Source organism: Epinephelus fuscoguttatus, linkage group LG1 (genome assembly GCF_011397635.1).
Source record: "Epinephelus fuscoguttatus linkage group LG1, E.fuscoguttatus.final_Chr_v1".
Taxonomy (NCBI): domain Eukaryota; kingdom Metazoa; phylum Chordata; class Actinopteri; order Perciformes; family Serranidae; genus Epinephelus; species Epinephelus fuscoguttatus.
In genome coordinates, this window is record NC_064752.1 from 30,306,576 (window position 1) to 30,318,496 (window position 11,921).

Genomic DNA, 11,921 nt, shown 5'->3' on the forward strand with positions numbered 1-11,921 from the left:
TTATAACAGATCTGGACAGTTTAAATTTCTTGTCACTTTGCCTCAATTCTGTACACACGGAAATACTCCAAACTAAAGAAAACACTTAATGATCAGTCTAAAGGTAAAGAGGGAAAATCCCCTAATCCCTTCTTCAGCTGCAGACACCTTTGAACTCAAACAATAAACTCGGGCCCACCCTAATTGTGGAGGGGTTTGAGTAATCAGCAGCACAGGCACATGAAGGGACATGCCAATAGCCCCAATGAATTACTACAACTATGTGTCAAGCACTCCACTGTAGCTGCTTTAATAGAGTTAATGTGGGTGGGGGTGAACAATGAATGACAAAGCAAGAATCCGACCCTGAAGTACAGATTATACATGTGCTTTACTTTGGTTTGAGGACAGCGGTGACTGGATCAGCACGTAAAACTCAAGGAAGGAAGTTAATGTGTCATAGCCACAAACTGAAATGGCCTTTTGTGCTTCTCTGCTCTCAACTTCTGTCTTTGTATATATATATGGAACATTGGAACACCACACAACCAAATTTTCACGTGCACCTAGTCACTTAAGATGTTTCACTTAAGATGAGGTCATGGGCAAACTCATATAAAAGACAAGAGTCCTCGTATCCACTACAAACATTTGTAAACATTTGTAGTAACTATTTAAGACTATAAACACTGTTTTGCTCAAGGACTCCTCTGCAGAGATAATGCGTGCGAACAGGTCCTCTGACAAATCTATTCAGCCCCATCACCATCCCACTCATTACAACTGAAGGTTTTACACTGTGTCAAAGCAGCACTGTTCTGTAGCTTAGCAGCTGCACAGGCAGACAGTTTCAACCTCAGAGATGTTCTGTATCTCTCTTTTTTTTTTTGCACCATAATCTACTAATTTGCTTAATGTATAGTAACTCCTCCCAATAAGAATCACTCATTTCATCTCCCACTGGAGCTCCATTCATAATGTGTGCCATCAGGGGCATAAATATAGACAGTGCAAGCAGGGCAGTTGCACTGGGGCCCATGTGGTGAGGGGGCCCAAAGAGAGCGGGCCCTCCAACTATATATTAGGCAGAAAACTGGCCCTTGTGAGTAATTTAAACTGCCACTTTAGAAATATGCCTGTGTTCAAAGAAAAAATGTGCCATGTGCTTTAAATACGTCTTTAAAAGGGCAAATCCATCTCCATCATAGTTTTCTTTTTTCTTTTCCAATTTTGTCAAATAGCCAGTAGCAATCTATAATAAAACATGCTATAAAATATCAAACATATGCTTGCTCTATATAAACTATAAATAATGTATAAAAAACTATCCAATTAAACAGATAATTCCTTATTTTCTTTGCCATTTTTGTCCTTAACATATAAATGATGATGATTTCTGGGTGATACATGTGTTGGTGTTATCCAGTGTCAAGTCTCTATTTGATCATGTGATGATATTCGGTAGCTACTATAGGTGCATAACAAGTATTTAGCGAGTATTTAAGGGCCCGTCACTGGGGCCCCTTGTAACTACTTTACACCACTGTGTGCCATACTGTTTAATTGCACACAGCAGATGAAAAAGAAAGTACTGGAAAAACAATCGTCAAGGTCTGCGTTCTTTCATGTGCGTAATATTGCAAGAATTAGGCCTATCCTGTCTCAAAAAGATGCAGAAAAATTGGTCCATGCTTTTGTTACCTCAAGGCTGGATTACTGTAACTCTATTATCAGGTAGCTCTAGTAAGTCCTTAAAAACTCTCCAGCTAATTCAGAATGCAGCAGCACATGTACTAACAGGAACTAAGAAACGAGATCATATTTCTCCTGTTTTAGCTTCTCTGCACTGGCTCCCTGTAAAATCCAGAATTGAATTTAAAATCCTACTGTTAACTTATAAAGCTCTAAATGGTCAGGCTCCGTCATATCTTAGAGAGCTCATAGTGCCATATTATCCCACCAGAACACTGCGTTCTCAGAATGCAGGGTTACTCGTGGTCCCTAAAGTCTCCAAAAGTAGATCAGGAGCCAGAGCCTTCAGCTATCAGGCTCCTCTCCTGTGGAATCATCTTCCTGTTACGGTCCGGGAGGCAGACACCGTCTCCACATTTAAGACTAGACTTAAGACTTTCCTCTTTGATGAAGCTTATAGTTAGGGCTGGCTCAGGCTTGCCCTGTACCAGCCCCTAGTTAGGCTGACGTAGGCCTAGTCTGCCGGGGGACCTCCTATAATACACTGAGCCCTTTCTCTCTTTCTCTCTCTCTCGCTGTCAGATTCTGAAAAGTTGGTTCTTCTTCTTTTGCTAACATTCACATCACTGACTTGGGTTCTTCTCCGGAGCCTTTGTGCTCCACTGTCTCACAGGTTAACTCAAATCGCAGCGGTGCCTGTATAGTGTGACATGTGTGGTTGTGCTGCTGCCGTGGTCCTGGCTTATGCCTACTACTACTGCTGTTATGATTAGCCATACTTCTACTGTTATTATAGCCTACACATATGATTATTATTGTCACATGCATCATATAGTAATATATACTTACAACACATGCTATCAAATTACTGGTATTATTAATATTATAACATTATTACTAAAATGAATGTTATTGTAGCTCTTGTAATTACTGTCTGTGCTGCATCTCTCTCTGTCTCTGTCTCTCTTTATGTCTCATTGTGTCATATGGATTACTGCAAATTTAATATGCTGATCTGTTCTGTACAACATCTATTGCACATCTGTCTGTCCTGGAAGCAGGTTCCCTCCTCAGTTGCTCTTCCTTTTCCTTATCTGCTGTGAGGGTCCAAGGACAGAGGAATGACGAATGCTGTAAAGCCCTCTGAGGCACATTGTGATTTGTGATATTGGGCTTTAGAAAAAAAATTTAATTGAAATGAATTGAATTGTGTGTCCATGGTTATTGTCAGTGTTGGAATGCACAAAAGTACACTGTATTATTCGGTAACCTTTTTAAGGACTTGCAGACCTATTTAACTGAAGTATTTCTAGTTCACTACACTTCAGTTGGAAACACAATATCCAGTAGCATATAAAGTAGCAAAAATAGCTCAGTCGTCTTCACCAACTGCAACATTTATTCAAGTGCTGCTTACCTACTTTTTACAGTATTTCTTCATTGTGTACACTTGGAAACCTGCAGCTCATGGATCAACAAGACTCCAGGCTGCTGAACTCTGAGCACAAACTCTGTTACTTAGCACAACTTTTTTTGACCTGGAAAACACTGGCCTTCAAAATGAAACACTATTGTTACCAACAGGTCTCACACACGTCTCACCTGTTCAAACTGAAGTGGTAAAATGTAATGCCTCAGAGCATAAAAAGGCCTCAGGTATACTGTGTTGGGGGTTAATGGAGCAGCATGGAGAACAGAGATGAAGGCCTACAAAAGCATTTCTTTTACAGTCATTTGAACATTTCACCGTGTTACAATAACAAATAAATGTTTGCTTTGTTATCTTTTTGCATTTGGGCACTGATTTTATCATCATATCTCCCGAAAGACAGCCTAAACCAAGGTAACATTTGTGTATTTTCAGAACTCTGACAATGTTGCAGTATCAACTATACATTTTCAGTATGAAGCTGTAGCTTGGTTGAGTTTGTTATGTATCGCTACTATGTATCTATTAAAAAAAAATACGTTGCAGAGTAAAATATTTGAGAAAGTCTGGATTTTCAAAACATCAAGGACCCTTCCCTTACTCCGATGACATGTTCAGGTAAAATGTGGCAGCTGTTTACGTAAAATGGGTCAGTAATGTTTGTTTGTTTTTCAAATGATTAAATCAATTTATCATTTCATTCATTAAATCATTAACTTCAAAAATATTGTCAAACTCTTCTGCCATGCTTTCCCTGTTCTTCTGCTGTCTGTTTCCTTTGGTGGTTCTCAAAGTCAAGGATGCTTCCTTGGTAGGACCGATCCGTCCACATTGAGTCCCACAGAGGCTGGGCAAGACTCCTTGCTAGCATTTGGTGAACACACATTGGAACAGGCTAGCAAGTGCCCAGGTGTGTGTCTCTGTTTGTATGAAAAGTGCTATACAAGTAAAGTCAGATTAACTGATGCCCTGCCTTCAATTTGTGCGCATATCATAGGCAAAGAATTATGGGTACTTCAAGCCCATTGAGGATACACACATGCATTCTTAAATATTCTCTGAAGGAAGGACTTGGTCCTTGATAGAATTCAAAAGATCCTTGACACTGGAACCATCCGTCGGTGGGATTTGATGACATAGCCTTATTAAAATTCAGCCATTTAGGGAACCCTTCACTGACTTTAAGAAGGACCAAGTATCCACAATTGACATGTGCGTGTGTAACAGCGATGACAAATTCTGGACTATTGTGGCTGTCATGAACTCTCTGCGTCATCTTTAATATTGTTTTATGTGACAAAAATACTAAAATAGTCTTTATCTGAATGCATTAAGTACTCAATAAAAAGCGTATCACATAAAAATTAAACTGTATTGTGAAAGAAAATTGATTATAAGTGAAACAGTTAATAAAAAGCAACATCCTACAACAATTTTATACCCTTGTTGTTTTAGCTAAAGTACTCTTATTACCAAAAAGAGAAAATCAGAATGCCACAGAGCTTAATTTGCAAGTTGTGGGACCACTGTTTTTTTTTTTTTTTAATCTTTGTTGTTCCAATCCTGGTTATCTCAGATCAATCAAAATGATAGTTTCATATTTTAACAAGCATAAAGCACATCATCTGACTATCAGTAGGCTGTGGAGCTCTTTTCAAAGGAGCCAACGCTCAGGTGTTCTACTCTACAATCCCTGTAGTGATGACTGGCTGCTAATATTAAAAGAGCCCAAGATGTAGAACCTTATTTGTCCCATCTTACCTGATGTCACCCATTACCTGACTTCACCCTAAACCCAGCAGCTCATACTCCTACACAGCTCTGAGTTTCTGTGAAGGGGGAAGAGACTTGATGTCACACACTGCCCCCAAGCGTTCACTCGTGACACTGCATGTTTTTTTACCGGCTGAATACGTCACCAAACTGCGACACACCCGAGGAATAAGCGCCACATTTTCTGATGCGCCAAATTGTTTTGGCACTTTAAGCATTACGGCTTATAGCCATACTTTAACAACTTCTGGGTATGTATACTCACGCAGTTATGAGACAGTTCTTCAAATGGTGCAGTGTTCACATAAGGTGTTTGTAAATGTTTCACAGGACAGTTCTTAGTCCGGTACATTAGCTACCTGCCACAGTAACGTTATGGTCGCAAAACTAGCTAAGCTAACGTCAGCTAGCGTTGAATCATCTTGTCTATTTTCTGACCAACACAATGGTTAAACAGCAGTGTGTATGCTTAAATGTATTATACATACCACACACGGCTAAATTGCCCTTATATTACCATGTTAACAAGCTAGCTAACAGTAGCATTTAGAAGCTAACGGTAGCTACGGTAACTGATGAAACGTTGGTTAGCATCAACGTTAGCTGCCAAGCTACGTCTGGTCAGGTGTCAACTGTTATGGTTTCGATTACTCATGTTTTCCCGATATGTGACCTCTCTGATTAGTGATAAGCTTGCTAACTGAGTGCAATGATACATGTCAGGAATCGAAAGCTATCTCGTGTTATGTGAAAGCTGTGATGTTGTTATCTTTCAATCTACACAGCACGCCTTTTTTGGATTTAACGCTACATCCAGTTTGCATCACCTAATCCTGGTCCTTACCTGCTACCATGATTTGGCTGTTTATGATATTGTTGCGCTCAACAACTGCAGTCAAATGAATGTAGTCTGCTATTGTGTGAAATAACACCGTGCTTGTATCTTCTCTTTCTCAGGCGTGCATAAGGAAAAAGGTTAATGCACTATGAGTTTATTTGGGACAACTTCCGGGTTTGGGACAGGAGGGACCGGTGTCTTTGGGAACGCAACAACAGACAGTCATAATCCCATGAAGGTAAAACGGCATAGGAAAGGACAAAGGCCTTTGACATGGCTTTTATACATTGCGATTGGTCATTGAAAACTGTGCGTTCATTGTCCAACAGGATGTTGAAGTGACTTCGCCTCCAGATGACAGCATCAGCTGTCTGGCATTCAGTCCCCCCACCATGCCAGGGAACTTCCTCATCGGGGGATCCTGGGCCAACGATGTGAGTCAGTTATTCACTCATAATAATGGTGTACAGTAGTAGATATATTATTATAGCTTATGGATCATAATTGCAATGAGGTTTGAGTACAGTTGGAGTTCAGGAGGATCACCTCACCAAGCCTGTCTCTCATGAAGGACTACATCTGCACTAGAGAATGAGCCTGTACTGTAGAGTACTGGAGGGATGATGTTTTTCTGTAGGCCGACATGGAAGTTAGCGTTGCTCTAGTTCCCATGTCAAAACGCCTGTAGGATTTCTCTGTTGGATTTTGAGTTATAGCAGAAAATAAGCTTTGTGGAGAACAAACTTTTTTATGACACTTGCACATTTTGTTAATCAAGATCATTTTCCCACAGGATTTTTTAAGCATAAATGCAATCAACAGAGGCAAAAAGCTAATGTTAGGCTATATACAAACTACGATACTGTGACATGACATTAACATCCCCACCACAGTGAGGCTGAAAAGCCATGTTCAGCTTGATGATGTTCTTTAGTCTCATTTAGCCACTTGTGAGCAACCACCTTTTTTAAGACACATACAAGCTTCAAAATTCACAAGTTGGGTATTTCCTAGCATATTTTATGTCACAGAACAAGATGTGAAAGTCTCTTCATCTTGTGTTAACCACAGACCTTATCTCAGGCATCTAACCAAAAACCCATTCAAAAACCCATCAACTTTGAGACAAAGCAGAGTGTTGAAATGCTAACTCATTTCAGGGTGTTAGGACTCATTCCTGGATAACTCTATGTTCACAAGTAAACAAAACTTCACTGTGGTATCATTTGACCTTAGGTCCGCTGCTGGGAGGTTCAGGACAATGGACAGACTGTCCCCAAAGCCCAACAGATGCACACAGGTCCAGTGCTGGATGCATGCTGGAGTGATGTAAGTCTTCAAATACAGTGTAATTGAAGCCCTGTAGTAGATGCCATCTGCTGGGCCTTGGAATAATTTATGATGTGCTAACCTCCTTAACCAGGATGGGAGTAAAGTCTTCACTGCTTCCTGTGACAAAACAGCCAAGATGTGGGATCTTAACAGCAATCAAGCAATGCAGATTGCACAGGTTGGATTCCAGCTTACACATCAACTATGTGGTCACAAGAATGAAGCAGGAATCATCTTACACCTCTCACCACTTCTCTCTGCAGCATGATGGTCCGATCAAAGCAATCCACTGGATAAAAGCCCCAAACTACAGCTGCATCATGACTGGCAGCTGGGACAAAACACTGAAGGTACAACAGCACATTGCAGCACATGGGCTGAAAAAAAATACATTTGGTTTTTGCATCTAGGGTCCAAGAACATCTAGAAAAAAGACAAGACAATGAAATAGGATCAGTCACTATGCTTCCAAAACAGATTTCAGGTAAACTTCATTTCAGTCATCTCTGGAACATTAACAATCGGTGGTAGCCACTGTTGAGACTTGTTTTATTGATGCATAACTACAACCACAATCAGGAGCTGATCAGGAAGTGGCATATCAAACTTTGTTATATAGCACAAAGGCACATGACAGGTTTTCTGTCTTTCTATTCAGTTCTGGGACACCCGTTCTCCCAACCCCATGATGTCTCTGCAGATGCCAGAGAGATGCTACTGTGCAGATGTTGTAAGTGGTTTTTCAAGAGTATGACATGAATACTTGGCAAGTAGATAATTAAATATGTGACTTTTTGTGTGTGTGTGTGTGTGTGTGTGTGAGAGAGTGTTATTAACTTTTCTCTTGGTTATATGCAGGTGTACCCCATGGCGGTGGTTGCCACAGCTGAGAGAGGCCTGATAGTGTACCAGCTGGAGAACCAGCCGTCTGAGTTTCGCAGAATAGACTCTCCTCTTAAACATCAGGTGAATTTTCCTCCTCTATGAAATATTTCCTCTTCTAATATCTCCTTGTATGGATTGAGCCACTCATTCTGGTAGTTTTCTGTTCACCCATATTCTTTGACTGTAAGATGGATTTAAGGTATTTACTTTAAATGTATGACTGTCTTTTAATCCGGTGTACTTTTCTGCCCTGATTTTGCAGCACCGCTGTGTTGCCATATTCAAGGACAAGCAGAACAAGCCCACAGGCTTTGCACTGGGAAGCATTGAGGGTCGAGTGGCCATCCACTATATCAACCCTCCCAATCCGTGAGTGTCTAAAACAATCAATTTCCTTTCAGTGAATGAACTTTTTGAAAGTCTTGACACAGATGTTTCTTTAATCAAGTGAAGTGCAAGCATGTTTTATTACTATGTTGATTTTACATAATTTAAAAAGCACTGCTCTTACTGTCAAAGGCCCGAAGCAAAATTTGAAATGAATGTGTTCCCTGATTTCTTTCAGAGCCAAAGACAACTTCACCTTTAAGTGCCACAGGTCGAATGGAACCAACACGACCACTCCACAGGACATCTATGCTGTGAGTTTTGAATTTCAAAAACAGTGCTGGCATTGTGAAAGAAATGTATCCTGTGCTCTTAAATTGCATTTTTTATTGGAACAGTGACAAATTATACCAGTTTGGGGACTTTATTGTCAACTGTTTTGATGCAACGTGTTACATAGACCTTTTTCACAGCAGATTTTTCATATTTAGTACTATACTACTATTTAGTAAAACTAAACTGAATGTAATTACAGGGTCTCTGCAGGTCCTTAAAAAGTTTTAAAAGGTCTTGAATTCAATTTTAGAAGCATATGCCTTAAAAGTCATCAGTCTTAAATTTGAATTTGTGAGATCTTAATTGCCACTAACAGTCCACAATTTCATTGATCCATCTATTAATTTCTTCTTGTCAAAATGAGTCAAGCTCTTATGCATGAAAGTTGACATTACTGATGTTACAAATCTTTAAACATACCACTAAACCTAATACTGTGTTTTTACTTTAACCTTGTACTTAACTGTGAAATGTAGATTATCCTAACTCACTCTAATTACTGTATTCCTACATAAGACCTTCCTCTGCATGAGACCATACAGATACTAACCTTTATACTTACCAGCAATGCTTGAAACAAATTAAGTAATATCTTGAAAAGGTCTTAAAAAACCCATTAAATTCAAGTGTCTGATGTCTGTAGACACCCTGAATTAATTGCACCTGTGTTTTTTCTACGACGGGTCACATCTGCTGTTAAACAGCTCTTAATAGTGTTTAATTTAGCACAGTGTTCAAAATCTGAAGTCATTATTAATGTGAATATGGCTTAACATTTATGTCATCTGCATGTATGTAACACACCCGTTATGATATAATTGCTGTAGCCTTTGAGTAATTGCATTATTCCCTCTTGTTTTGTTTTTTTTCTTTTTTTGTTTTGTTTTTTTCATATTCATTATTTTAAAAAATAATTAGGTAGACACCATCTTGCTAGACAGCGCTTGTTTATCTTTTCACTGACTCCTACTGATTTCCATTTTCTCCGATCAGGTGAATGCCATCTCCTTCCATCCTGTCCATGGCACGCTGGCTACTGTGGGCTCAGACGGACGCTTCAGCTTCTGGGACAAAGACGCTCGCACCAAGTTGAAGACCTCAGAGCAGCTCGACCAGCCCATTACAGCTTGCTGCTTCAACCACAACGGCAACATCTTTGCATATGCTTCCAGTTACGACTGGTCGAAGGTAAGAGGCGTAAAATCTTAACAAAAGTTGTGAGCAAGTGTTTTCTTGGCATGTACCTCTTGTTGGCCCTCTCTTACGTTTTGTGGTATTGTGTCCTCTCATGTAAATTCCTTAGGGCCATGAATACTACAACCCCCAGAAAAAGAACTACATCTTCCTGAGGAACGCTGCCGAGGAGCTGAAGCCTCGGAACAAGAAATGGTGAGAGAAGGGCAGCCACTGTCTGTTAACCGGGAGACCACGGTCGCTGTACGGGGCTGCCCCACTTCCTCACTGGGGCCTTTCAAGGCACCCCACGATCAGTGGCATGCATGGATGTGGGCAGTGACGATAGACAGGATTCAGATCTCAGCAATGCTGTGTACTGCTACAAGTAGCCATTTTGTATGGAAATGGTACTGTACTGACCTGAGTGAAGGCTTGTGTGGTTTCTGCTGTAATAGTTTATATAAGCTGCATTTGCACCTGTGCATTCAGGAATCTTGAGAGGAAACCTGCTGGTTATTTTTAGAGCATTTAGCTGCTAAGCAGTGAGCATTTGCAGTGTATTTATTGACATAAAAACTTATTTAAGGAGTGTTATTTATTAAATTATGGACATGGACATAAAGAAAAGAAATATTGAGCATAGGCAAGCAATGATCTACAATGAATTAACAGCCATGCAAAGATTGATATTTGTGATACTGTTTATTGTGTGCAACAAGGGATGCATTGATCACCCTCTCAGAAATAAACTTGACAAAAATGAAGACAAATGTTCTTTGTGACTGACCGCTGCCTCCTGTCTTTAGATTCGTCGTGCCAAGTCACATCTCTTGTGGGGAAATGCGGAAGACCTGCTGCTTTAGTGTGTGTATACGCTCGAGACAGACTCCTTCCTTTCGGCAAACACCTGGACCAATGCCGCGGTGCTGCGTACTGTGCATGGACCAATCAGAGGGGCCTACCCAACCTGGCGTTGATGACAGCTGCGTGACAATTGGTCGTAGAGGTCATCATAGAAGGGGAGGGCTTTATGTGTCATTCATCTTGATGTTTCGATTTTTTTTAATGTGTCCAGCTCCTCATTCTTTACAGCTTTCCAAAGACTCTTCACTCTCTTAAGATCTGCTGTTACTCCGTGGTTTAGGTCCATGAATGAAACTGGGATGTATAATAAATAACTAAGTGCATACTATTAGATTTGAACATGTTTATTCCAACCTGAGGGAGTAGGTTAAAAATGATGTGTACTGGCTGTGTAATGTTTGTTGGGATTCACAGAACTGTATTGTGCATGCGAAACCATCAACCACTATCTCGTGTTTCAGCTGTAAATCTTCTCATCATGTGGGTCTGACATTGGAATCATCACAACACAAAATGATAAACATTGGACAACATCTGTATCACAATTGACCCCTCCTGTCTGCTTGTTTTAACCCGAGTTAACCACCAGGGGGAACATTTAGCCTTAAGTGTGAAAACTGCGGCAGTCACCTGCAGAGAAGTGGGAGAGCTGAGAGGTCAAGGAGCTAAGCAGGACAAATGAGATCAAAGCAGGACAGTGGGGTTCTTCAACCAGATTAAGTCTTTTTGAGGGAACCACAGCTGGAAATGGGGGGGGGATTTATCAAGAGGATATGAATGAGGTAGTATGGGCAGCTACAAAGGCCATGTGTGAAGAGTGAACCAGTTCATAGAGGAGAAGGTGTGAATTAAATGCCTTTTTATTGAGGTCATTAGAGTATCACCTCCCTGTTATCCTGACCCTTGGTACTTAGCAGTGGAGCTCCAAGGCACCGGGGGCGGGAAGATAAGCAGCTGCCACAGTTCACCAGCTCCTCTCAGCTTTCATGGGGTGACACTGGTACCACTCCTCCAGATCACTGTCTCCTGTGCTGTTCACTGAAGCTGCACCGAGTTTCTTTTAACTGATGGTCCAGGTTGAATGCACCCATGATCATAAATGAAACCGAGTCTCTGGCTTCTACAGGCACCAGCAGAGTTATTATTTTTTATTTGGATAGTCGAGCAGTTCTGAAACTGCTGGATTGACCTGTTGCTGTGGACGCTTGGATCTGCCCTCTCCTACGCAGAGGTTATTAGTGTTAATGAGTAGCGCACAGGGGCGTGCAGAAAGCATAACACTGACACAAA

General features: G+C 40.7%; 1 protein-coding gene across 2 annotated transcripts; it reads left to right on the plus strand.

The window, feature by feature from the left end:
- The first annotated feature begins 5,016 nt into the window (after window positions 1-5,016).
- Window positions 5,017-11,180, plus strand: rae1 (ribonucleic acid export 1). Of its 2 annotated transcripts, XM_049573330.1 has the most exons (13): window positions 5,017-5,124; window positions 5,831-5,949; window positions 6,041-6,145; window positions 6,948-7,040; window positions 7,135-7,221; window positions 7,307-7,393; window positions 7,702-7,773; window positions 7,902-8,009; window positions 8,191-8,297; window positions 8,494-8,569; window positions 9,585-9,779; window positions 9,895-9,980; window positions 10,574-11,180. In XM_049573330.1, coding segments are annotated over exons 2-13 (1,107 nt in total). In that variant the 5' UTR covers window positions 5,017-5,124; window positions 5,831-5,859; the 3' UTR covers window positions 10,575-11,180. The 2 variants fall into 2 exon arrangements, with proteins under 2 accessions (XP_049429287.1, XP_049429278.1); XM_049573321.1 differs by lacking the exon at window positions 10,574-11,180 and having other exon boundaries at window positions 9,895-9,984.
- The last annotated feature ends 741 nt before the right edge of the window (window positions 11,181-11,921 follow it).

Bases quoted from the DNA above. Each gene is read 5' to 3' on its own strand.
- rae1 (XM_049573321.1), top strand. From the start codon at position 5,860: ATGAGTTTATTTGGGACAACTTCCGGGTTTGGGACAGGAGGGACCGGT. The intron at 7,041-7,134 runs GTAAGTCTTCAA...CTCCTTAACCAG, and splicing joins TGGATGCATGCTGGAGTGAT to GATGGGAGTAAAGTCTTCAC. The intron at 7,774-7,901 runs GTAAGTGGTTTT...GGTTATATGCAG, and splicing joins GATGCTACTGTGCAGATGTT to GTGTACCCCATGGCGGTGGT.